This window comes from Amblyomma maculatum, chromosome 1 (genome assembly GCF_055883805.1).
Source record: "Amblyomma maculatum isolate TAMU_Amacu chromosome 1, ASM5588380v1, whole genome shotgun sequence".
In the NCBI taxonomy this organism is placed as follows: domain Eukaryota; kingdom Metazoa; phylum Arthropoda; class Arachnida; order Ixodida; family Ixodidae; genus Amblyomma; species Amblyomma maculatum.
Window position 1 is genome coordinate 434187572 of NC_139344.1, and position 27503 is coordinate 434215074.

Here is a 27503-nt window from a genome sequence, read left to right on the forward strand (position 1 = left end):
GAAGTAAAAAACTGTAGGAGGGTTCCGTTTATATATTTTTCTTTTTCTTTCATTGCAGCAATGGCTGATCGTGAAGATTGGACACGCCTGTCTTGCTTCGTAGCCCTTCTCCTGACTGCGGCTCTCAGTGCTGGTCAGAAGCTCAATGCCGTGGGTAAGACGAGAACATGGCGTCCAATATCCCTTCATATAGGCAGTTTCTTTGTACACTTCTGTGCTATTTGTATTGCTTCCATACCCTCTCTTTGCATACCTGAATGCTGTAAAAAGCTCAGACTCGTACGATGGAACAAGCTTTCAGCCCTACAGAATGCACAAAGTGGTGTGGGTAGCACAAAGATGATCTTCCGTGTGCTCTAAGTGCATTTCTTAGTCCTTTGTGATCACGGCCTAGAGGACTGCTGAACAGAAACGATATTCAGGGCGCAATAATAGAAAGAGTTGAGCACGTAAATAGCAGCACTTAATCAAACCACTACGATCGACCACTAATAGGCAGAAGTGAGAGATGTTCTCCCTGCAACACAGGAAGCGGCCGTGTCAATACTAAAGAGTGTGTAAAGACTGCGGTTGACAAAGGTGGATACTCTTTCACTCCAGTGCTTTTATTTGTTTTCAATGGTAAAGAAAGCATCCTTAAAATAAATATTGCCAAGTAATTGCTTTACACAAGAGATAATTTGGCCTATTAGACTGTGATGTTTTCACAAATCTTAAAAACTTACTTTCGTTTCATGGATATCTCAAGCAGCAAGCTAACCGTTGATCGGCTTCAGCCATGTTCACGGACTCGGCTCTCACCTTTCTATATAGAACTCTTTTGTTGTGGTTACCAAGGAAAGGATTGTTCGGAGAGGCATTATGACTCTGAAGAGTAAGCTATTACATGCAAAATTATTATAAGTTGTGTATTTTTACGCTGACGACCTAGACCGGAAACGTAGAAAGGTAGGCTTGAAAATCAATATGCAGAAGGCTATGGTAATGTTCAAAAGCCTCTGGAAGGAACAGCAGTTTACGTTAGGTAGCGAAGCAGTGGAAGTAATAGGCGAATATCTGTTCTTAGGATAGGTAGTAACCACAGATCCGGACCGTGAAAGGGAAATAACATGAAGAATAAGATTGACATAGAGCGCATTTGGCAAGCACTCGCAGATTATGACTAGCAGCTTATCGGTATCGCTCAAGAGTAAAGGATACAACAGTTGCATCTTACCTGTACTCACCCGTGGGGCTGAAATGTTAAGCTAACGAAGAGAGTTCTACTTAAGTTGAGGACAGCGCGGACGGCTATGGAACGAAAAATGGTAGGAGTGACTTAAGAGATAGGAAGAGTGCAGAGTGGCTCAGACAAATAACTCAAATTACTGTCAATCTAGTGAAAACCGTGAATAAATTGGCATGGGCAGGACATGTAGTGCGAATAGAGGATAACCATGTTCGCTTAGGGTAACAAATTGGACTCCAAGGGAAGGAAAGCGTGGCAGGAGGCGGCAGAAAGTTAGGTGGGTGGGGGTGTTTAAGAAGTTCGCAGGGATGAGTTGGAGGCAGCTAGCACAGGACAAGATGAATTGGAGGAATATGGGAGAGGCCTTCGCCGTGCAGTGGGTATAGTCAGGCTGCTGCTGATGATGGTGATGAGTTCGTAGCCATTTGCGCTTGGCCTTATTTTGCCTTTTCATCTGCGCTTTACGATATCTTGTTTTTTTATAAATCATATGTTGCGTATGATCTCGCCATTGTTTATCACCTGACTGATTAGCATTTGGCTGTCGAACGTAGTACTCGCACCACTGAAACTCGTTTAACTGGTGCACTTTGTTTTTCTTTTATTTCAGAAAGCAATGGCGTATTCTTTTCTGGTAAGTTTAATAAATCTCACTTGCCAAATTAAAACGCATCTCATGAGCTTCATTTCTCCAGTATGACTGGCTGCTTGCTTGGCTGGCAAGGTTTGATCAGCACTTGCGTGATTAGGGTTTAAGTGGTTAGCATTTGTCGTCCCATAAATCTGAAGCACGAACCTGCGTTTGCTTACTAGAATGGTCGAGATACTTATAGGACGTTAAATATGGAGAGAAAGGAGGTGAAAAAAGAGGCTGAGAATCGTAAAGCGCTGAAGGTCGTGTCTTGCTGTGAAGCAGTTATTCGCGAACGTACGCGTGCTTATATAACGCCTCTTGAATTTATCAGAATATGATTTACATCAATTTGCATCTTGATGCTTCCATATTACCTATTATATTCAGATTGTACCACGTAGCGCCAGGCATTTAATGAAGAAAAATCAAAACCGGTAGAGGCCTAACATATTCAGAGCAAGCAGTTTTATGTAACGTAATGTAAGCACGAAGGCGTGGTAAAGACGGCACTGTTCGCAAGGTTACATTCCAAAGAAACTGCCATGCACGACAAGATGCAGGGTTCAATTGGCGGCGCAACATTCTGATGAAACCCAGGCACTACGAAACAAGTAAATGCAGGAAATAAGCACACCTGCCGCGAATATTAAACGCGAATTTTCTTACCCTTCATCTCATTGTTTCGCACTGTTACTTGAAAATGCAAGCGCCGGATGCTCAGTTTATTATACCTTATATAAAACACTTCTGTTTTAAAAGCTGTCTGTGCAGTCTGGGCAATTAGTTTTACAAAAGAATGCATCGAATGCTGACGCCGTTTGCATTTTGAATGATGTAGGAGAAGGCAACATGAGTTTGACGACAATAGCAAGCACAGTGACGCCATTTTATAATTTCGCAGTTCGGCAAAGCCCCCTCAATAAGGATTCAAACGTGAATTAGAGTCGTTCGATATCTTTAATTATATTGTCGTTTGGGAAACTTTAATAAAGGAACCACATTTCACTGAGCTAACCTGTTAATTTGCACTATAATATTGGCTATTTAATATTAAAATTATTTTTTTTTTAAGCATTTGCAGTTTTTGCCGGTCTAACAAGTATTCTCTATCACAGGAAAAATGTCGGCCTAGCTGGACAATGTACCACTGCGTTTACCGCTAAGACTTGTCTTAGGTTAAAAAACAAAATATCCGTGTTCGTATAAACGGTGCATAACGAAGCAGAGCAGCATTATGGGAGCAGCGTGACCGGCACAATTCTCCTCACTACGGCTAAATTGTAAAACAGTTCTCCCGGCTATAACGTACTGCGGAACAAAATGTCCCTGAAGGGAGTGCCTACCTTGACCATATCTTTGCTGAAGCAAATATCCCATTTGATTTAGCAGTAGAACACTTACCTTGTTTCAGCTCTAACTTAAACCACCGCACGCAATCGGCCTCATCCGACGAGTATAACAGCAGAGCTCTATTTCTCTGGTTCATCGTGTTGGAAAACCGCCCAGACTGTTAGCCCTACCACATGACGAAGGGACAATGGCTGCCGCGTCAAAGTTTACTTTTTTTTTTTTCGCGTGCCCCTGTCAAAGATTCGATTCCGCTTAAGATAGGCGACATATAGGAGCAGCATTTACTTTAATTTTCCTTCCGCGTTTTATTTTTAGCTCCTGTCAAATATAGCAGACGTTGAATTACTATATTGAGCTTACTGCTTCTATATTAGCCTTGGCTAATTTGCAATGGCATAAGTCAGTTCTCTTGCCTAGTAGGTTAGCCCTCATAGTGGTAAGCAGTCCTATATTTATACAGCCTTTGTCAAAAGTGTACAACCCGGGGGTCGGCTTCTTAGCTGTGTAGCGGCATTGATTTAGCATTAGTGGAGATCCTTCTAATTGGAAGAAAATGGGGCAAAAAATCTTCTTTCCATCAACAGATTTGGAACACTGAAAGTGCATTTTAAGCCGTATGAAGTGACTCAAAAGCATACCCTCTGGGCTCTAGTTGTGACAAAGACTGTACATGGTTCTCCCGAGGCATAATGTTTCTGTTTCAGACCGGACGCTGTGAAAAGACCAATAAGCACAATTATTTGCATCCAGTCTTCATTTCTATAAAGAACAGTTTTTATCCCGCTGGGCTAGTCTGCCTATGGGTATCAACAAAGGCGGGTGGGTTTTTGTTCAGGCAGGGTTAGGCTCGTTTGGTTCATTTAGCTGCGTCTGCATCACATTTTATCGCCTCCCGACATCTTAGGCAATCGAAGTGATTTATCTCCGCAATAAAGTTGTCTTGCACATGCGCCTTTCTTTGTGAGCTCTGCATGTCCTCAGTTCCCGAGAGGTATTCGTTTGCTGATAGGGAAAGTATCGAAGGTGCCTCACAAGTTTAACGAAGTGTGCAGCTAATAAAATCAAACTTACAGCCACAAAGCTATAGACGAACAAAATTATGCAACAGCCCTGAAGAGCATACATGTGAACGCTACTCTTCGTAAATATGCTGGCGAAGCTGCTCGGGTAGTGTCTCTCTCCTGATGCTGCTACCAAGCGCTGCCTAGTTCAGGGTAGCCCAGATTACCCACTTGTCTCCATCTGCTCCTCAAACATATTTGCTTTTCATTTCAGGACTTCCACGGTCTCCGTCCGAAATTAGTAAGTGGAAAACATTCTACTCTGACTACCGGCCTGGCATGTATCCGATGCGCATTCTTATATGTATATGTCCTGTTTATGCACATTGAATCTGCACTAATACAAGCATATCTATGCAACTTCGCAAGCACGCCTAAATTGTCTGCGTCGCAAGCTTCATTTTCTTTTATTTCCTACCCGTGGTTATCGCCAGTTCTGCTGCAAAACATTCTTCTTAGTAATGTATATTTCCTGATATGTTTATTTCTTTTTTGTGACATGAACTCCCGTTAAACAACTGCGTCGTGAACACGGACGTGATATCCTTGTCATCGGCAGCAAAATTAATCATGTCTCTATATTGTACCACACTTACTTTTTTTTGACGTGCAAAACATTATTTTTCTCTTCAAGTTGTTTGTCTGTTAGTGATGGTATTTAATTCAGCTCACAGTTGCGTCACTTTAGATTGGCTCCCTATCCCCGGGTACTTTATGCGAGATCTTCCTTCGGATGCGCATAATTCGTGGCCAGCGTTTAGGACGAATTTTGTTTCCAGGCATTAAACTATGCAGCAGTTTTACATATTCAAGAAAATGCCGCGATTGTGCGATTGTGTAATCTTTCCCTGGCTCTCCTCGCCATCATCTGGTATTTTATACCTGCCTTCACTTGCTTTCCTGACGGTACACTTCGCGCGAATCAAATCAGGGCCTTATGCAAAGCAATTTATCTAGCCTTTTCTAGCTATTGCGATTCAGGCAGTACCAGTACAAAATTATTATGACAGTATAGCTCTTTTTCTATACAACGAGATATCCAGATTTGCTCAGAGGCTGCCACTTTTCAGGAAGTCACTGATGACCGTGGCATCATAACCTAACAACTAATTTATGCGACCTTGAATAAAACTAGCCATGCTGGTAAGGAGTTCATCTGCTACAGAATGCTTAACTTAAGTAAATTGTTCTAGCTTACAATAGATGTTTCTTCTGTGTTACTCTGAATGCATACCGTTTCACCCTTGTTTACACCCAGGAGAAAATTCACTTGTGGATATGTCCTGTGTGTTTACATTTTTCAAACAAGTGAATATTATCAACAAGTTATAAGATTCTATACACACTTTAAAAATGTCTTACTAAGTCAACACTTCTTGTTACGTGGTTGGTGCCTCAGTTGCTTATGCGCCATAAAACAAAGCACAACAAAACATGTTTTCTTCCCTGAGCAGCTGACGCTTCTCTCCAAAGCAGTGGTTGTTACACAACATATCAAATCACAAATGTTGAAAAACGTAGAGTGATCTCCTTCGTCTACTACTGCTACAGCATAGTGTAGCATTTGGCCCCTTCATAGCCGCACTTGCTTCACCTTCACTCAACCGCTAATAAACAGTCTATTCGCAAGGCTGTGTAACTATAAGCCATTCAGCCTTCCTTTATACGGCGTGGAAAAAGCGCCCTGTGGCCATTTCGTGGCGCCCGTGGGCCTAATACATTAAGGCAGGATGGCCTCTAGCCGGTAATATTAATTTGTCATTTCATTATCTGTTTTCCATTTTTTGCATACGGAGATCCAAAGCCTGGCCTAGTCGTCTTATTGCGCAGTTACCAGCCTATTCGAGACTGGCAACGCAGAAGCCAACAACATTCGTATTCCACTCACAGCGGTGTCTGGGTTCATGTTGTTAGAGCAACATCACTAAGTTCAGAATAAAGATACACCGCGTCGAGGCCTAAACCGATGTCGGGGAAGTGCCTGATAGATCGACGCTCTCTTTGCGGCGCGAATGTTTCCGGATGAAATACGGCGCACAAGGTTCAGTTACGGCAGCAGCCTTTCTGTTGCACCATCGTGCGAGCGAACATGCATGCGCAAGTTTGAATCAGAAGGTGAGCAAGCGCATCGCGGGGGCCGGCCGCCTTGACCTTGCGTGTCGCTCTCGTAAACACGAGCGCGAAGAGCACCGTATAGCGCTTATGCGAGCCGCAAATGGTTGTGGTGGAGCGCACCCAGGTTAGGGTAAACGGCTCACGTCCATACGAGTCTCTAGTTCTTCTTCAGTGCTTACTGACGACCTCTTTTAGGCTTGCCTTTTTCGAGACATTTACTGAGTCTAGACGTCCTCCACACTGATAATAGTAGGCAGCGATGGCTGGAATTACAAAGAGCGAAAGGTAACTAGCAAAAAAAGCTGATTTGGATAACCTGTGACTCAGTTTGGAAACGAGGATATTGCATTCCTTTGATATGTTTCTGTTGCAAAAAAAGAATAATAATAGAAAAAGCTTCGATTTAACCGCCATTTTCGTTACAGCAGCGACATAGCCATAGACTACAAACGCCGCGCATGATGATGTGTGTGTATTTATTAATATTTCGCGTTGGGGCGAGATTTTTGCGGGAGAGCGCCCGAGTAGCGTGCGGACTTTCGAGTTTACCAGAAAAGCACATTCCCTTTATCCGGAAGTCACGCAGCAGGAGACAAACCTGAAAACTCACCCATTTTATTCGAAAAAGTATCTTTCCTCTGTGCAGGCATCAGGAAGCATGCCCGAAAACCCGCGCTGAAAGAACTCGCATTAAACTAATTGATTGATTGATTGATTGATTGATTGATTGATTGATTGATTGATTGATTGATTGATTGATTGATTGATTGATTGATTGAGTGAGTGAGTGAGTGAGTGAGTGAGTGAGTGAGTGAGTGAGTGAGTGAGTGAGTGAGTGAGTGAGTGAGTGAGTGAGTGAGTGAGTGAGTGAGTGAGTGAGTGAGTGAGTGAGTGAGTGAGTGAGTGATTTTATTCCTCCATCTGGGGCACACCACAGCCATGCTACTTTCCCGTCATTTGACCGTACGTGATTATACCGCCATTGCAGACGGCGACCTTCAAGCATACAATGGATATAAAAGGGCCTTGACAGGCAGTGCGTGTACAATGCTGGTAACGTCTCCGCACCACAGGATAGTGGGCAGCTGCTGTGCAGTAGAAATAAAGATGACCTATTCCTTCCAAGAAACGATGAGGATCCTTTGAAAGTTTTCACTTCAGTGGAGTAGAAAGGGGCACAATGGGCTTTACTGCAGAAGGTGTGTATCAGCCCTCGCGGATAGATTTTTTGTGCATGGAGGGTGAGGTTGGCCAAAATGACTTTTCCAAGCATTTCACCTCGAAAGAGTCGAGCAACACGCGAGGGAAAATTTTGCGCCCATTAGTGGCAAGGGGGAACAAGACGTCCAGTCCGTATGGCACTTGCCAAATTTGAGTCAGATGCTGCTACACCCACTGCTTGGCTCAAACTCGTATACTTATTACTCGACCCGGAGACTACTGAACAACTCTGTACATGTACGTTATCCTGTACTCAACTCTCTCAGTTCCTCCGTTCCTCACGCGGTATCTTCCATGAAAACTTCACGCCATCATTAGAAAAGGCTGCTAAGAAAACAGTAGAAAACCATAAACTGCGTTCACCCAAAGGCCAGACACCTTAGATGAGGTAACCACCAACATCGCACAATGTGGTCTACATGCTGCATAACGCACAGTTTCAAGTGGGGCAACAGCGAAGCGCAGACGCACGAATATCTCAAGGTGATCTTCTATATTAGCGCTTCGTCCGACCGCTTTCCACTGCCCCTCGCGCGACCGGAACTAGGCGCCGGAGTGGGCGACGAAAACCTCCACACGCAACTGCCCACATCGCGTCCTCGAACTGACCCGCGACGCTCACGATCTAGTCAGTGCGGGCGGTGGCTGAGGGCAGGGTACACGAAAAAAGGAGGAGGACGCTAGTTCCCGAGCAGAGTGCTTGCATTTGTCTACTCCAAGGCTCATCCCTATGCGTTGCCTATGATGAAGGCTAAAAGCCATGACGCGTGTGCGTGCATGAAAATTGAGCCCTTCTCCATGGGCCAAAATAGGTTACATGTAGGTGCAAAAAAAAAAGTTTTATTTAAACGCACTAAAGCAAACGTAACAGATACTGGAATGTGTTGGTAATACTCTTGCCTCTCTAGGTTATTTAAAAAGCGCTCACATTATCGAGCACCTTTTATTTCGCCTTCGTTTCTTACATTGATCGACGACATTTCTCTTCCAAAACGCAGCCACAGCGGCAACGTTTGAGCCTACTGCTGCTAATTTTGTTAAACCACACGGTGTTCACCAAAATGCTTTCAATATTCCGACAGGAGACGAGACTAGCCGCAAATCAAGACTCGGAACAGGAACACTTCGCTGCGCCTTGCACGATTGTTGTCAACCCAATAGCCGGCTGCGCCACTTAGTGCGCGTCACCTGTTTTTTTGCCAGCAAGGAGGAAAAAAGAGCAGCATTTATCTAACTTAAGTGGCTCAAGGACTACTTTCAAATCCATGTAACTGAGTCACTTAGCCCACAGAAAATTGCGAAGCTTCAGGCAGATGAAAGGCAGTTCCTCACACATGTGGCACGCGTCGACACCGAACGGGCAACTTTACAGTGCCCAGGAGTAAACTCCGTGGAATTAATTTTTAGGCAGAGGCTTTACATGCTTACCACTCCTAATAGCAAAACAAGACCGCACATTCAACAGAGCTTTCTTGGTGGCCACTTACCACTAGTAATGAATGCCATGCGACCGTGTTTTGTATCCAGGTGTTAAGCCAGTGTATATGCGATCGACAACCTGCGAAGCACAATCAAGTCCAACTTGCTTACATCTGCGCTGCAAAGCAAGCAAGATAATATGGAGTCGTCTCCATGTACCGACCAGAGTTCCAGGCAGGAATGCCAGCGTTTCGATTGAAAAATTAAACTCAATTAATCCGGGCGCGCAGTGGTGAAGAAACCAGCCTTATATATAGCGATTGTTCCGTGTCAAGGTCAAAGACCAGCCGGAAATTGTAGTCACTACGAACGCAATGCAAATAAGGCACCCTTGCGCTAATTCCACAATGTCCACAGGTATTTATTTACTCTGCAAGATTTGCGACGAACACAGCAGATGGGTAATAAAAAGATTACAGCGCCGGGATAAAATGAACATACAACAACCGTTGTAAAGCAAACACATAATATTTTTACACTTCATTCATGCCAGTTTAAGCCCGTCATTTCTCGTTCACTTCAATGTTTATTATCTGCTTTTCTTTGACACTTGTAGTATATGTCACAATTATTAGCACGAAATGTTTTAATTGTGAACTTAATTTGAGCCCGTCATGCGGGTCACGGACACTTGAAGCTTGAGAAAATATTAAGTGTCCTTAGATGCCGGTACAGAATAGCAGTTCGGTGGAAAAGACAAGTGTTGACAGCTGCGGATATCGAATTTCTTTCCAGATGTCATCACAGCTAAAGGAAGCGACGCATTCGGCAACACGCTAGGACGTGGACTGCTGGAAAAATTCAGTGAGAAATATTTTTCTTAACTAGAGTCTGCACTAGCAAGTCATCATGAGGTGACATTGATTTCCTGCAAAAATGGGAAACTTACACCAGCAAATACACTTGCACGCATACTAGAACCTCTCACTTTATTTCGGTAAACGATTTCTGAACTGTTGTGAGCGTAGTAGAAGAATATCTTCTCATATCATGTTCTATCTTAAACTCTACCCGTGATTTCGATGTGGTATACTTTCCTGTAGGTCATCTTCATGTCTATTTTCATCTTCTTTCAGGGCGTCATAGGAGTAATTTTTTTTTTGTAACTTGGTTGATGGTAAACGTTTCTGTGACATCTATGCCGCTTTTGCCAGCTTGACGTGTAATATAAATAAGAAATCTTCATTCATTAAACAAGACGTTTAATATATTATGGAGCTCACATCCTACACCCAACGAATAAAATTGTGCTTTGGTTGCGTAATTATTAGGCAACCACCGCACAACAGTAACACAACTGTTGCGGTGCGTTCTTTATATTATACGCTGTAAGACAAAGAATATAATCCACCGTTCTTTCACTTAAGGTTACAGCTAACCGCTGGTAATTCATATTGAAGTGTTCGTTTGTTTATATTACATTGCCAACAAAGAAGCAAGCATTCAGTGTCGAACTTCCGTCATAACTTACAGGCAATTTGTGCCATGACCTATAAATTGATAGACCATTTCGTTGTGGATACATATATAGTGTGAAATAAATTCTGTAAAAATAAAACGTTACAACATGAAAGCATAAATTTAAAACCCGTGAGAAAGAAAATTTACTCACTAGTCACGGTGGCGGGATCACAATAAAATACGCGCGAAAGGCTATGGTTGGCCTATTTTTTTATTCCCTTGGTTCGTTTGTTCAAGCTTCGATGTTCCGGCCGACTATAGTGAGGAGTTAACTACTAGTCCTTCGTCAGATTGAGTCAGTCACACGCCTGGTAGCTTCTCTTCCTTTCTTACCATTTATCTTCCTTCCTTTCTATCCATTTTGTTTTAAACGTACTCTTCGTGCTCACAAGCGTGTTTTGTCACCATTCCACTTCAGCGGGAGTCTTTTTTTACTTCATTTGTGCAACTTCAAGTACCTGTTCAAGAAATACGAATGCGCATAATTCGACCAATGACATCGCTATAGGCTAGATTTGTTTGCATCACAAAGAAAGGCCAGTTGTACTTCTTATTTTGTTGTTCTTCGGAATTGATTCCTGTTGTGACGAATAATGTTTCTTGTCTTCTTGCAGCTACGCCGAATCCTCTGAAAAGTAAGTCGACGAGCGACGCGCAAGCATTCAGGTGGTATTCATAATTTGTAAAATATTCAGAAAAGGTGACAGCACTCAGAAAAGCTTTGCTGATGCATTCAGTAATTTAAATATAGCATAATTTGTAAGGCTTAAACCCCTTTTCATCTACGGACACGATGCTGCGAAAGTTGTAATTAATACTAGTTACTACTAATTACTACTAAGTCTCGCGAAGCAAAGTGTGAGATATGGGATTTTAGTACGGCTATATTTTAGGGCTTCAAACGCTTATTGCTCTAATGTTGTAATTTTCATTCTATTCAGCCCTAATTTTAATACACGTCCCTTGTTCACCCGATATTATGTCTCTATCTACAGGCACGTCTACGTGTGCATCACCTCACGCCTTTTTGCGCGAATGGTGGTTTTTCAAACATAGCACATTGCACGTATCTACCACCTGGTGGTAGCGGCATGATCACATAGAGAAACAACCTCACATACTCCAAATGCACTAAGTGTAAATAACAAAAACTAAACAAGCCTTTTTGCTGCTTCTGCTCATCATTACTAGTCGCATATACACGGTAGCTGCGAGCGGTCGTACTTAATGCAAATGGTTTCTGTTTTGATCTCACACAAATATGTATCTCTAATGTACTTTTTCTTTCTTTTGTCTTGCAGCAGGGTCAACGCCTTTTGACTTTCGGTTCAGTAAGTCACGTTATGACCCTGTATTTTTTTTACTTAGGCTGTGTACTGCGACTTGCTTTTTGCGAAGCACTCCTGTCACTGTAACCAGGCGCTGCCAGACTGGCGGTTACTGTAACTTTTACAGCGTATGCAATGGCACACTTTTTAACCATTATCTTGACGAACTTTCCAGCACATATCTTTAATAGGCTCTCTGCGCGGTTTTCGAGAATGTTGTAAGTGTAAACAATATCAGTAATATATGTGCAACCGGCCCTACATTTCACGTGCATTCAAGAAGTATTTAACAATGCTATATATATAATTTGTTTTTACCTGCAAAAAGTAATTATGATGCCGTAGCCATCATTTCGGGCGGTAGCACATCTAACACCGGCTAGCTATCTGTTCAAGAACAAACAGTATACCGCTTCATCCGCACGGAGTGGAATAGAGCTAAAGTACAACCAAATCCACGTTTACTCGACCGTGCACAGCCTCTGCTCTAGGCCTGTACATTACTTGTACATTACATGACTAGCGAATGTCAGAGAAATCGACCGCACGGGCTACGAATGATAGAAAGTAGCAGAGCCAAGATCAGGCCACCAGGGTATGATTAACTGCCTGCAGCTTTGCGAGGCGTCTCGTGGACGAAAGCCAGCCACGTTTTCTCTAAGCAACGGTGCGGGCTGTCTTCGCTAAGTACTCGCGTACCTATAATTGTTTCTCTAAGCCGGGACTTTTTGTTGCCAAAAAACGTTCGTATGGTACTTCGAGGCGTATGAAAGCTCGAGTCTGCAGAGGTCGGTTCGGGCAGCAGATCACCTTGGGTCGTGAAATTTGGCCGTCCTCCAAGCGGAACAGCCACTGTAATGGAAACAGATTTACCGTCGAGCGCCTGTTTCCCGCATGGTTCGGGGAAGGAATGAGACTACCTCGTGCCAAATTGCTCTCAGAAGGATTGATGAACTTTCGCAAGGCCTTTTCGTCACGCGAATCAGGACTGATGGGCTGCTCAGGTTCGAACACGGCGATCGCCGCTTCGGATCAAAGACATTGCTCTTGGATACTCTTCGCCATGTTCGACTTTTGACTTTTGCGCTTTCGTCTGTATTTTTGTTTATTTAAAAGCAGCTTAGCTTTCACATTGCTCTGTGTTAGCGACCAAGTTACTCAATGTATGCAACCCATCAGTTACAACAGTTGCAAACCTTCCAACTGGCGAATATTTGAAGCCGCGCGAAAAGGCGCGCTACCGAAGCGTAGGGCTGCACTTTTATGAACATTTGTCACGTTCTTAAATTTTGCAGCCCCTTGGCCAAGGTACTTCTTTCTCTTCTCTTAAAAGCCGGAAACAGATGAGGAAAGGACTCGCATTTATTTCAGGCGTCCCGAAAAGAGCCAGTTACAGAATAAAATTACAAGGTTAAACTTTTAATTACCGAAACTTTATCGCGAATGTCAATGCAACCTATAATGTACAGCTTGTGACACCCACCGTTATGAGACCAGCCTTCCTACAGCTTTGCATACTCTCTGCTTAGCATGCCCTGAAAACAACGGTCTCAGAGAATCGCTCAGTGCGTAGGCTTGAACTTCCCAGGACAAGGTAATTGGACGCGGTAACAACCATGTTTCAACAAAAAACCAATAATAGAATTCTTTTTTAATTTTCCTATGACCAAATTTAAAAAAAAACATAAAACAAACATACACTCTTAGCTACAATAGTTACCTTTTTTTTTTTCGTTAACAAATGCAGGTTTTCGTCTACTCAAGTTGATTGCACGCTTCTTTTAGTGTTTTTGTGCCGCGTTATAATTTGCTTTGAAAGTATAGTCTACTTTATATTCATGCATATAATTTTTTCCTGCTGTAATACTGTCCTATGTTTTAAGTATGTCGTTTGCTGCAACGCCCTGTTAAGGTTTGTTTTCTTTGTTGCGCACTGCTGTAGACTGTGCTAGGGAATTGTGACCTGGTCACGCTGTGACAATTTTTTCTTTCCGTTTGTGAAAGAAATAAGCTCAACCCAACCAGTTTAATGAGTGTGTGCGGATTTGAGCAAAACTGCGCACCGTTCCACAACATTACGGCCGATTCGCGAGGTTGTTTAAGGGGAGGAGGTGCTTTAGGACTGCTTCACCAAATTAAACAACGCCATGCATTGCTTATCTGTTCATGCCATTTTTCAACATGCATAGCAAGCACATAGCTCGATAGCCTCCGGCGCACCTCATTTACGATCCGCATGGCGGTCGCTCCGCACCCAGAGCTGGTTCACCTCCGCTCTTAAAGGTCAAGGAGAGAGGCTTCATTGCCATAAGCCAACCTTGGCGAAATCTGAGATTGAGGGTTTTAGTCCTGACGCAACAATATGTCTTAGTTCAAACCGAAACCTTCCAGGCCGAGTGGATCCAGCACAGGGCAATCAGTCAAGTAACACGTCCGTTGTATCAACTTCACCAGTGTGGACAGAGTAAGAGAAAACGAGACTGAGAGCCCCCCTCCCCCCTCCCCCTTTATGATTTCGCGGCGGGCCAATCACACCACTACGGCCATTTGACCTGCTACCGCCATTTAGAAGCCAGTGAAAGACATGGAATAAATGCCTTCCTTCCTCACTAATATTAGAGCGCGGCTCTTTAGCGCTCGTTCCTGCGTTTCGCGTCATTGTCGTCGTCGGCGTTTTCCCTCGTAACCGGCTCCGCAGCCGTTGCAGCGCCCGCTCCTTCGCCCCCCCCCCACACACACACACTTTCTTTCTGCATGGCGGCGAAGGTGTTCTCTGGTTGCAGAAGCACCGCCTCGGAATCAGCGGATACGGTGCGTGCATCCCAAGCCGAAACGCAGAGCCACGTTGACTTGACTCGCTAGTGAGTCAGCGGCAACAGTCAGTCGCTGCTATCTCTTCGCCGCGCAATGCTCCTATGGGCCCACGCGCTGCCTCCCGCGACCTCCCGATAAGCTAATTGCTCTCTTCGCTCCTCTTCCGATGCCACCCCTGTGCGGCGCCAATCAGAGCATCGAATCGGTGGCGGCGGATCTCGATATGCACACCACCCGAGCCGAAACGAATAGCCGCCGTCAAACAGCTGATGAGCGGCGCTCAAATTTTGCATTAGGAAGTAACGTAATCGTCGACAATCTTTTTGACAGCCTAGCTACATTTCGTTGAACTAGTTTTTCATAAATAACCTTTTTTTTTTAATGATCAACCCCATTCCTTTGTTTTGTTCTTTTTTGTGTGTTCTTTTTATGCCTCTAACCACTCCTCTCTATAATGCCTTCGGTCGTGAGGGGTACATAAAGGAATAAAAAAATAAATAACCATTTTTGCTGTGGTTGCTACGGTCCCTTGACTAATTAGTGATATATTTTTACGCTCATTTCCGTTTTCCAGATTCAGCAAAACCTGACAACCGATTTGGTAAGTGATTAGGACCAGGTCGATATTAGGTTTCCGCAATGCTCTTGCTTCGCTGCTCACAACAGCATTTAAACATTGCCACTCACTTCCAGCTGTTACCGGAGGAAGAACGCCTTCAGTTCTTGGTGAGTTTTGAACAAACCGTTGTTCTAGTTTGCTTGCTTTTTTTTGGGGGGGGGGGGGGGCGGGGGGGGGCACGTGTCTACGAATTTCTTCGTGGCTCGCGGAGTGTATAAAAAATTTAATTGTAATTCCTTATTAAAACTGTTATCAGCAACTTACAGCCTCTTTATGAATACGTGAACCTCCAAAGTCGGGGACCTTCCTTCGAAGATATAACGACAGCTCAACGAGGTACCGGCTTTCTGACCAACAACCTCGTTTTGCGAATAGATGACCAAGTTCCAAACGTGAGTGGAGCTCAAATGAAAATTGAATTCGGTGATACTAATTCCAAATAGCCGCAGATCAGTCACACCTATTGGCATCCACTCAACTCGGAATGAATGTTTGACCCGTGAACCACGGCAGCCATTGGCCCTAACCTTCTGCAGAAAAAAAAAGAACACTCAGCTTTTACCTCATTACTTATAGCTTTCTCTTTTTTTTTCAGTGACAAGGCCGCCATTTTTCACCGGAAACCGTAAGTAATCAGACTAATGGCTTTCCTGAAAAATTAAGAATGAGCTAAGCAGTGGAACAAAAATGGCGAACATAACAGCAGCGACGACCAATGGAAACGCCTGCGGAACCGGATGTTTGGGATTAACGGAAGATTTAACTCAGCCATGGGTTGCAACTTTATGACGAGAATACGTAAAATAAAAGGGCACAGTACTTGTGTTAAGAACGTGCGCTCCAACACCAGCAGTGCCATCGGTTAGTCCAGCGACAGAGTGCACGTCAGTGACAAGGGGTCATTAAAAACGTACTCTTGAAATTGGTGTGCAACTTTAAACAAAAACGCATAGAGTAAACGAAGCGACAGTGTTAGAATGAATTGCTCCACGAAAGACCATCTCCAAATTGAACGGTATCGGTGTCGTTGTATATTAGAAATGAAGATTTTTTCTCGATCAATATTCTGCTTAGCAGCACTTTGACATAATGGTCACGATGGTCGCGATACGCACCTGTGACGAGGTGGTCTAGATAAGCATAGATGTGGACGCAGTTCATACAGCGATGAGGCAGAGGTATAACTTATTCATCCACTTCTCTCGCTCGTCGGGAAAAGCTCGAGGACTGGGAGCTTCTTTCTTTTCATTCGCATGTCCGTCTACGCTTTCAGTAGCCACATTTCCTGACTTTGAGCGAAGTAATACTGTACAATGACGATTCCTAATCTTTAGATAGCTTCCTTCCCACGTCCCCTCCTCACTCTGCTCCTCTCGCCAAAAAAAAAAAAAAGAAAAATGGCGTGAGAAAGTAACACACAATGTTATTGCAAACATGGCGGTTTAGTTTGTTCCACTCTTGGTGAAGAAGACAAAATCAAACACAATATTCTGCATAATGATCACAGCAAAAGAAGATAGGAAAAGTTGAGCGCTACCATTAGCCCATTAGGCGGCAGCTAAGGGAGGGGGGCGGTGGCCTTCGACCGCCTTGCACCTCTAGAATTATCGTCGCCGGCGCATTTCTTTTAAAAAATAAAGCTAAAGCAACAAGAAACACGCGAAACTAATCGTCGTGGGCAATTTTCTTGCCTTGTGCATCGGCCCGGGGAGAGCATTACTAAATAGTGCACTTCCTTGTTCTTTCCAAAAGTTAGTGCCGTCAGAATATAAACAAAAAAAAAATAAACAAACGTTGTCACGACGGTCCCAAAGTGCCTTTGAAACAAAAGATGTTGCGTACGACTGACTGGCAGGTTAACAATGGAGCATTCAAAGTCGTTTTGTCGGGACTGTTATTTAACACAATATAAGAGGCAAATCTTACTGCTTGTGTTAGGCGTACTTTCCGTTGTGAAAACGCATCTAATGACAGAGTAGCGATGTAATAACCTGTTTATTGTGGCCCTCCACGAAACCTGTCGCTCGGTAATGTAGTTAGAGTAAGGTGAGCACACAAATGTGAGTACAGAGGTAGTAGCAACGCACCCACAATGTGGTACTCTGCTCTGTCGCGTGTTGGACACTTGCTGGTTCTACGCGCCCATGACACTGAAACCCTCAATAGAAGGATCATCACAGAGAGCTTTATGATTTGAGAACCCTGTCTTTTAGAGACCCCAAAAAATAGTGGCCCGGACGATAAGGGCAAGCACTCCAGGGACATTTAGAAGAGAAATTTCCTCTACGGAGAAGCGCAGATCTTCCGTTCGTTGAATGCGGCATCATTAGGGCCATATGAGAAGGAATGAAAATTACAATGACAAAATACCATTGTCTTACAAACTTGGCTACGTTCTAGCTGCGCTAATTTCTTGGCGTGTGTTAGCCGAAATAAGTGTAACGTAAGAAAGTGCTTGTTCTTCAGCCGCGGAAAGTATTTCATCAAAACATCGTGAGCCCCTAAGCAGCCTTGCTCTGCGTCAACATAGCTCGCTGAAGAGAGGGCCGCTTGCTTGGGCGTCGATTTTTAATTGCTGCTACACTGCCGTGCTCGCTGCAAATAAAAGTGCACCAGGCATTGCTTTCTATTTTCTGTGGTTTTCGCGTCTTCTTTCAGTAGAAGTACAGCTCAGTTCAGTCGTGTCTGACTCCTCGGACACCTAAAATATTAGTCATGTTTGATATATGTAAAATGCATTATCTATATATAAAAAGAGATTCTAAAGATATAATATAAAATATAATTTATATATAGAAAGTATACAAATTATTATTTATCTAGAGCGTTACCAGAATCCAATAAAATATTGTTTGTTCCACGATGTACACGTTACTAGCATATACTCTAACAGCTCGAATTCTAGGTGTCTCATATTATTTTCGTCGAGAAAAGTCATTAGTATTGCGCACTAATGGCTGTAGTCAAGTCAGTAGGGTGCTTATGCTTCAAGTCCATCGACATTGTTTTATTTCTTTTCTCTATTTTCTTGGAGACGCGTGCGGCGCTTTGACTCTTTGTTGTTGGATTTCGCGATCGAAAGTAAGTCTTGTCTACGGAGTCCAATGGGATAATATAACAAAACTTACCATAGGCTTCCTCAATTATTTTAGTCCATTTTAGCTATCAGCCTTAACCTACCAGCGGATGGAACATTTGGTAGAAGGAATGTGAGGACAGTACGGTACCTTAGGTATTATCTTTACTAAGTACCGGAATGTTATGTACCCGAAAAAGCTAGCGCAGTTCCTGATAAACTGAGGACCCGAAAGCCCCATAATGAGATAACTTCGGAATAAAAGTAATATCTGTTATGCCACAGTCTTCTCGAACAAATTTAAACCGCGGAGAAAACATCTCGAGCTAGTTGGTTCATCACAGAGCAAAACAGCGCAAACTTCACAACGGACAGAGAAGGGCAGACGAGACACAGGCGGATTATCGCTCTTTTTGGTAAATGTGACCATTTTAAGCAAACGAAATTTCAGCGACAGTTTCCATACAGTGTTCAATATAGCTTCTATCTGTCTCTGTTGTCTAGGTGAGCGCAGATTTGCTCTGCGGAAGCATGTCATGTTCACTTTACCTTGGCTCTTCTTCATGTACATTTCCACAAGCGTTAGTGAACTCGAACCGTGGGAAGAGACAATGGGGAATTCTCTTCCGAGTTTTATCCTGCCTTGGCTCTCCTTCGCAACTAAATTTACACTGAACTGCTCGGCATGCTAGGTCACGCCGCTGGCCTCAGGTGAAGCAATATTAGCTCTCGGTTTATATTATTACGGTGCGAAACGCGTGAAACACGACTCCAAGAAGGTAGCCCGGTCCTTATTGTGGCAAAATTGGCACAGAAGGTTAGAAATATTTGTTCCATAACAGAGGCGGAAGGGTTCACCTAACCGCTCCTTCATTTCAAATTGTAACTAGCAGGGAGAAGAGATTAGGCAACTAAAAGTAAGTGACACAGTCCTGGACCATTTCTCTTGCCGTGAGTTTTTACGTAGTAGCACTTTTGTAAGATGAAATGCTGCCGAACAACGTAGGTACTAAGATAGGTTGCCACGATCACAATTTGACAACTGTGCTATCATGCCCAGAGTTAAGCGAAAAAGATGGTAAAATCTAAGCTGGCGATATGGCGCTTCATGAATGTTATAATCCTGCACTTATAATGTCACGTTTCAACCCTAATATGCCCTGTTTTTCTCTCCCACTTTCATTCAGCTACAAGCCCAACGACTGCGCCTCGCTTCGCACCTCCCACAAGTAAGGACCGTTAACAAGATTTTGCCGGGTTACGCATTGACACTTCGCCAGTTTCCGCCCATTTCTGCTTATTAGGGCGTAAATGGTTGCACTTTGTCGAATACGCGCGTGAGCAGGTTTCCCTCCGCAAACTTCTTTAGCGTAGCGAGCAAGCTTTTATTTATTTATATGTTTATACATACATACATACATACATACATACATACATACATACATACATACATACATACATACATACATACATACATACATACATACATACATACATACATACATACATACATACATACATACATACATACATACATACATACATACATACATACATACATACATACATACATACATACATACATACATACATACATACATACATACATACATACATACATACATACATACATACATTTCTCTATTTCTACAGCTTGTAGCTCTATTTGTAGCTCTATTTCTACAGAATGATTCCATGTCTCATTTTATAAAAAGTGCCCATGTAAAATGCCCGAGATACAAGTGTCGGAAGCAGAATTTCGGCTTAGCCATTACCGCTTTGAGTTAATCTCGGACTTGTGATAGTCAGCTGGTGAATTCTTGGCATTGCAATAAACAAAGCCAGCAGTAACATTTTTCGTACCGCCACTATGTCACATAAATTAAATACATCTGCCTGCATTCACCAAATATGGATGCTCATCGTTCAGACGTTGTGCCAGAGTTCCAGGAAGTATATAAAATATAGCTACTCTTTTTTTTTCGTTAACCCAATTATGAACAGTCTCAGCAGTAATATGCACGTACCATAGAGCGTCAGGGCCCACGTCGCCCCTGCGCCCTTATAGAGGTTCTGACGCGCTCGGCACCCTCTGTCTCTGTGTCAAACATGAATTGGAGCTTCATGGCAAAGAAAAGTATTGAAGGGCATTTGTTTACTGCTTGTGTGCCGAACGTACCTTTCTGTGGTGGAATAGGACTTTACCGCGGCTACGCTTCGAGAGGTGGAGATGGCTATTAACACTGGTTATTTTAATCACTCAGGTTTGAACTGTTTGCATTTTTTGCGTTTCACAATACTGATGGCACTAAATAACTCCTAACATGCGACATTTCACGCACTGATGATCAAAACAAGCACCCTCATTATGCCAACTACTAGGAGAAGCGTTAGAATAAAGAAGTGTGAACTTTTGAGCAATAAGATTTCCTAGGTAAACATCGATTGCACTTGGCTTTGAAGCAAGTTAGACAAACTAATGCAAAACGCAGCTGCGTTTGCTTAAAGCATCCCATGGTGACATGTGATGCAAGCTAATCCTGATGGAAGCTTTTACCTATCTCCACTTAATTATATCTACTCTGTACATCCTAACTTCGTCCACGGTGCAGCTTCTCGTCCTCCTCCGCCGCCACCACCACCACCAGCAACCTTCCGGCCTCCGCCACTAGCACCGGGAGCTTTCAAACCGCCAGCTCAAAGACGGGTTACACAAAGACCTGCAACTTTGCCGCCCGCAACCCAGCGGCCTACTACACAGAGACCCGCCCCGCCACGGCCCACAATTCAGAGTACACCGCAGAGGCCCACGACCCAAAGGCCCACGACACAAAGGCCCACGACACAAAGGCCCACGACGCAAAGACCTACGACGCAAAGACCTGCGACGCAAAGACCTACGACGCAAAGACCTACGACGCAGAGGCCCACGACCCAAAGGTTTATTACGCAGAGACCCACGACGCAGAGGCCCACTACTCAAAGGCCCACGACGAGAAGGCCCACAACGCAGAGACCAGCGACTTCAAGGCTTGCGCCGACTCTGCGACCTACAACTCAGCAAGCACTGCAGCCTGCACCACGCCTCGCTTTCCAGCCTGGTAGTACGTTTAACCCTGCTATCATAACAAATATCTATTAAACATGGTGCTGTGCATGAAGAAACTGATTATGGGCTGAATTTAATAGTAATGCTGCCTTTAAAGTGACAGTTCAATTAGGCGCTTTATTTCACGTTTAAGGCGCAGTTGCTCAATTTGGCTACTGTCTCGTGATGTAGAATATACTGTATCACAGTACTCGCGCTTTCATCTGCTGACTTGAGAACAGAATACAGACGGGCATGGGCCGCCCAAGAACGCTCCGTCTGTGATTGCGTATATTGAGAAAACAATCGTCTAGAAGGATTTTCTCCTTTCGCGAGAACGTAATGTAAACCTGCTGCCAGTTGTGCGCCTTGAGGTGCCATCAGATAAAGCAACCATGTTATTGACTTGTCATACCTCATTAGAAAAGTTTATTTCAAAAATGTTTCGAACACTTTAGAACTATTAGGTTCCAGATAGTACGACGCCGTGAGCTGGCGGCGCTGATGACGCCGCGCTTTTTTGTGTTATTTAGGTTCACAGGGCACTGGCTTCCCCGCCAGGCAACCGACTCCATTCTTTCCAATCAACTCATTTCCACCAACACAGCGTAAGCACCCTTCTAATCTTATTTGTCCATCTCAGTCAAGCTTTTAGTTGTTTCCTTGGTTTCTCCCTTGATCATAAGTATCTGGAATCATGAACGCACAGTATAATGACAGAACGTGAGCCGTTTTGCGCTTAGTTTAAATACCACAGAATAAGGCTGGAAATTCGTAACCATATGAAAGAAATTTCGCTCAGATTACAGTAAAAAAAAAAAATGCCCGCGCCAATGTTTTCACGGCCTTTAGCAGCGCTGAATTCCTCAAGTTGTGTTTGTATGGGGAAAGAATGTGCAAATGAATTAAGTTACTCTTAATTCTTTTAGCTTAACCGAAGAAATTTGAAATTTTTCTGTTAAATTTGGAACAGCTGTAATTCATGAATGGGTCCAGCTTTCCCAACATATTGTAGCTGGAGCTGAACTATATTCAAAAAACGCCTGACATGTCATTTCGCATCGTAACCGATTGTTTCCTCTCTCCTATTATTGCAGCGCCCCCATCATTTGCAGCGTTTGTATTTCAGCCTTTTGACGTTTTGTGCCCCTGTTTAGGCCATCAACAATTGTTATCTTTATGTGTTGCCTCCCCCCCCCTCCTCTTCTTTTGTGGGATACCCCACCCGAGTCCCTTAGGAGTATAATAAATGGTGATGATGATGAAAGCGCATGATATAAACTTTTTTTAATGGCTAGTTGCCAATCCTGATTTCGTTATGAATGAGGTCATGCGATGCGTTAATTAACCAAGCGAAGTATTCCTTTAGCAAACGTTCATGAAAGCCACACTGGCTGAAGAAGTGCGCCCAGTATAGGATGCATGGTTAACTGAACGGCGTACAAGTCCTTGCCCAATATTTCTCCGGCACTTGCAGAGTTGTCGGCGCTAGCGTCCAAAGAATAAAGACACGTTACGTCGCACTCGCCGAAATTTCAAGAGGGATCCAATGGAGTGTCTTGATTTAGACAGAGGAAAATATTTGGCCTACGTCGCAGCGACGTAGTAGTTGTTGCGTTTTGCGTGGCCTTCAGATTTCATGAAATAGTGTATCGGATTTACGTCTGAACTATATTATTAAGGTCGCATAAGACCAGAACGGCACGGGCCATAATGTATTACTATAAAGGATTCTGTTTGCATTCGGTTTCCGAATTCGAAGCGGCACTCTCATGACCTAATAGCTTATGTTTTATTCGGCAGATTTCTCAAAAAGCCTTTGCTCAGGTTGGTAGGTTTGCAACCGCAGGTTTCACTGGTAAAATTCTCAGGATGAACTTGTGCGTGTTGGTAGGTTTGTAACCGCATTGTAGCTTAACTACTTTTCGAGCCCGCTCTTCGTTTCACACAAATCTTGAATTGATAATTTTAGCCGCCTTGATGTTGTTACGCTAAATTTGCTAGTGGTTTTGAACAATATCACATATTCAATTACGAAACTATTTTCATGCTGCGAAAGCAGATATTTACTTATCTGACCTAATTACCATGGCAAAGTAGGTATTACTTGCATTGAGGTCAAGAAATCACGCTATTATGTAAAGATAAGGTATCCTTCAGGTGTAGCCAAATTTTCTCTCCACTGGAGTCATCCACTAGATAAAAAAAAATTATTTTTAAGCAAGTTAACGACGTCAACGCATCAATTCCTCCTAAAGTGTCATGCAGCACCAAATTCAAAATACCTTATGCACAAAGTTGGCACGTGGCTTTATACCTTTACAACTCCGAGATAAAACTTCACTCGTATACTATTCTCCTAACGTCAGCTTTAGAGAATACCTCCATATTATGGAGCCCAAGCAGCATTTCATTAGTTAACAGTCTCGACTCTCTCTAAAGTAAAGCTGTCAGGTTCATCCTTCCGTCCTACCCACCGTACCAAAGTGTGTCATTGCTAAAGCAAACTCTCAATATTGTCGCCCTTATCATTAGACGCAAGTTTTCTCGTTTATCCTCCTTTCATTGCATATATTACTGTGACTTCACATTTGCAGCTGACCAACTCAATGTGATCTACATTTCCAGAGCCTTCCCCTACGGCTCCTCTCATAGCCGATGCCAATTTTAAGCGTTACGGCTGATAAAACATAAAGCCTTTTTGCCATTTAAAGTGAAGCGTTGGAGTCTAACTATGATGACGTTTTCTTTCCCTATCAGGTCCGCAGAGTCCTGTAACCACAATAAGGCAGCCGACGCCATTCTTTCCGATAAATACCACGCCGGCTCCACAGCGTAAGTTCGAGCACTGATATTTCTTTAACTTTGCATCAAACACACGTCAAGCAAACTGCGTTGGTGTAAGTTAAGTGCTGAAAATAGTTGCTTGTTTCTGCGTGACTCTGTACCGGAAGACCAGTGTACAGTACGACCTCAGGAAACAAACGAGACTCAAGGCTTCTAAACAAAAAACAAAAATAACATAAAGCGATGTGAATAGCAGAGAAGAAAGGCTAGTGTCGCTGATGCTGAGTGACGAGTACGTGCTAATTTATTTTGTTCTGCCGACGGCTTGTGTGTGACCAGGCAACGATGGCAGCAGATTAAGTAAAAAAAGGGAGAACAATTCACATGTCTGCGCTAAGCAAGCATACCATAGGAAATGATATCGTAGGACTGTCATGACCTAATTTATTCTTCCGGAATTCATAAAGGCCTGTTGTGACAAACACGTACATACATGGCAGCGCTGGCAGAAGTGTGCTAGCTATGCTTTTAGGGAAACAAAAGTGATCGGTTTTGCCGGCATTCCTAAAGTTTCATAACAAAACGCCATATAAGTATATCGCGTAAACGCACTCCTGCGCAGAACAAATGCTTCGTAACCACAGAGGCTGATCTCAAACGAAAACATTCATTCACGCCGAGAGCGACGGTCATACCATTCACGTCTATTTCACATAGCAGCTAGGTTAAGTGACTAATAGGTGTACATTACAGACTTCCTAACCTACTATTAAATATCTAATATTGACAGTGCCCAAACATTTACAGCAATCACTTCCCACAAATAAGAACTGCAAAAAAAGTGTCTATAAGAGCATTAAAAACATAAGTACTATAAATATCTCAATTCGGTGCGCATTATGTGTTATTTATGTTTCTAATACGTTCTTCTTAGCTGAGGTTCCTCTTCGTCAGCACACATCGTACTGATTCCCATTGGTGCAACGAGAAGACTGACATCACCTTGTTTTGCACTTGTTTTCTTACAGCTTTTGCTGAAAGGTCATTCAACGCTATCAACGCGGAACGCAACACTGTCCCAGTCCCTACACCTCCTAGAAGGCGCATTTTTGGTACGGCACTAGTTTTACGCTTTTTGTTCTGCTGCACAAAGTACTGCCTGCCTCTTCGAACAGTTTTATGCCTTCGGCAAGAGCCACAACTGGCCGCATCCGCGTACATTTATGCTGATAGCTCGTCCGCGAGCGAATATCTTGAATTGCGTGTACTTGGCCTATGGTGTGCATACGAATCTGCATTTGTGCATATGCGCGTAGATAATCTCGTACAGTGCATGCGGTCACGTTCGGATGTACTCGCATCCTTGCAGCGTATGATGTGTCAGGGTGAGCAATTTACAGGCGGCTGATTCACTAATTGGCGTGTTCGAGTTCTGCTGCTGAGTTCGAAAGTCAAGTTGTTACATCCATAATCGCGCAATACAGCCAATTAATTGCACGCCTATCCCAACGCGTTGCAGTAAGCTAGATTTATTTATTTATTTTGTCTTCCTTCTTCTACACGTGAAATCTTACGTATTGAGCTGAAGGCACAGGGAAGTGAACCATCTAGGCGAACTTCGCCACACGACGGGTCTAAACGATCTCTGGTGACCAGGTTACCCTATAAGAAGCAAGTCTGCGCATTTTCTCTAGGACTTCGGGAAAGATAATCAGACTGAGTGATTAGGGAGGGAAAGAGAAAGGAAGCTCTCTTTAAACAAACAAGAACTAAGAGACGCACCAGGAAGGCCAGCAGACAAGAAAGCACTCTGGGTGTGTTTTCATGCCCAAACGAGTAACAGAGTCGATATTCATGTCAGTTCTGATGATACTTATCGTTTTAAGTAAACCTGCATTGAGAGTTTGGTGGCATACTGGCTGGGCTGTAGTTATTTATCTTCACAGGTGTTCTGGCAGCTGAGTACTTTGACTTTGAATAGACGAGCATAAACCATGGCTACGCTTTGTGACATGCTGCAAAGCGAATCAACTCGCTCCCCAACACCGGCGGAATGGCGAGGGTATAGAAATCCGTTCAGCAGCAGCCGCCAGGTGCGTGTTACGCCCGGATGCATCACATCTACGTGCAATGCATGGATGACTGCATGCAAAATGCCGTAATTGCTGTCACATCTCGCTGTCGCTTTGCGTATGTGCCGTGACGTTACAAGTAGCGGTCGCTACGAAAACGAAAGGCCAGGTGCCGTCATGAGCCGCCTTTTGTAAAAATCATTTTATTTTATTGTACCTACATCGTGCTTGTTGAAATATCTGCACAATAAGCGGCAAAGAAGAGCCATTGGGCAGCAGAGGTAGAATGGCAGGGGAGCGATGTAGGCATGGTGGGTTGTTTAGGTGCGGCACGGGCACTTGCGATCACAGCCGCTTCCACGGACTGTCGTCGTGAGTCGCGCTTTTCTTTAATCTTTACAACGCTCTTTAACAGATTTTCTTTTACAACAGCGCTCACTCAGTGTTTAGAACAAAGAAATGAGATCCAATTAGGCCGTTTTTATGCAGCTCACCTTATTTATCGTGTTCCAGCATAACAAAAATGTTCAGAAAGGAAGTCTGCTGTTCAGACTTTTGTTCGAGCATACGTTCCAGCAGTGACGCAGAGAGCGTACCATCGAATGTGTTTTCCATGCGGCGTGTAACTTCCGGATGCCTCCTTTCGCAAGACCATTGAGAAACAGCTGTAGGATCGGCGGGAGCACCTGTTTTACATTTTCTTTTTCTTCCGCCGCTCCTCACTATCGCATGGCTGAGTCTTCTTTGTCTTCGAGCCCTGATATTCGTCACACACGCACTAACAGACACGCGGAAACGAGGATGTGCGGATATCATTACGCAACCCCTGTCAGGAGGATGACCGAGCTGCGGTCGCTTTCTGCCGCTTGTTGCGCGCCCTCTGGAATCGTGGGGGCAGGTTATACATAAAATAACAGCACCACGTCCGCCGCCATGTCTCCATCTTCGAAGGGCCCGCACCAGAACTTCCTAGGAAGCACTAGCTTCTCCGTCGGCCCAAATGATGCGCGTCTCTTTGCTTAAGGTCAGGGGTGCCGTGGTTTCTTTGACATAAGGTACCGCCGCTCACAGGCCTAACCTGAAGAAGCATCTTTGCAGGTCCTGGAATCAAAACCTTTTTATTTTTGTCTTGTTTTGTCCATATAGACAGATGGGACCTCTAGCTCAAAC

At 43.7% G+C, this 27503-nt stretch overlaps 1 protein-coding gene across 5 annotated transcripts in view; it reads left to right on the forward strand.

Moving 5' to 3' along the window:
* Positions 1 to 27503, forward strand: part of LOC146209431 (uncharacterized) — a 95495-nt gene that overhangs the window by 46204 nt on the left and 21788 nt on the right. For 4 of the 5 annotated variants that reach the window (XM_084600251.1, XM_084600269.1, XM_084600264.1 and 1 more), the window contains 14 exons: positions 59 to 154; positions 1839 to 1862; positions 4488 to 4514; positions 9824 to 9892; positions 11164 to 11184; positions 11851 to 11880; positions 15266 to 15292; positions 15385 to 15417; positions 15906 to 15935; positions 19574 to 19615; positions 20999 to 21490; positions 22008 to 22082; positions 24235 to 24309; positions 25290 to 25373. In XM_084600251.1, coding sequence (XP_084456377.1) covers positions 61 to 154; positions 1839 to 1862; positions 4488 to 4514; positions 9824 to 9892; positions 11164 to 11184; positions 11851 to 11880; positions 15266 to 15292; positions 15385 to 15417; positions 15906 to 15935; positions 19574 to 19615; positions 20999 to 21490; positions 22008 to 22082; positions 24235 to 24309; positions 25290 to 25373 — 1123 coding nt within the window. In that variant the 5' untranslated portion in view covers positions 59 to 60. The remainder of the gene's footprint in view (positions 1 to 58; positions 155 to 1838; positions 1863 to 4487; positions 4515 to 9823; positions 9893 to 11163; positions 11185 to 11850; positions 11881 to 15265; positions 15293 to 15384; positions 15418 to 15905; positions 15936 to 19573; positions 19616 to 20998; positions 21491 to 22007; positions 22083 to 24234; positions 24310 to 25289; positions 25374 to 27503) is intronic. The other variant, XM_084600274.1, reaches the window with a different exon arrangement.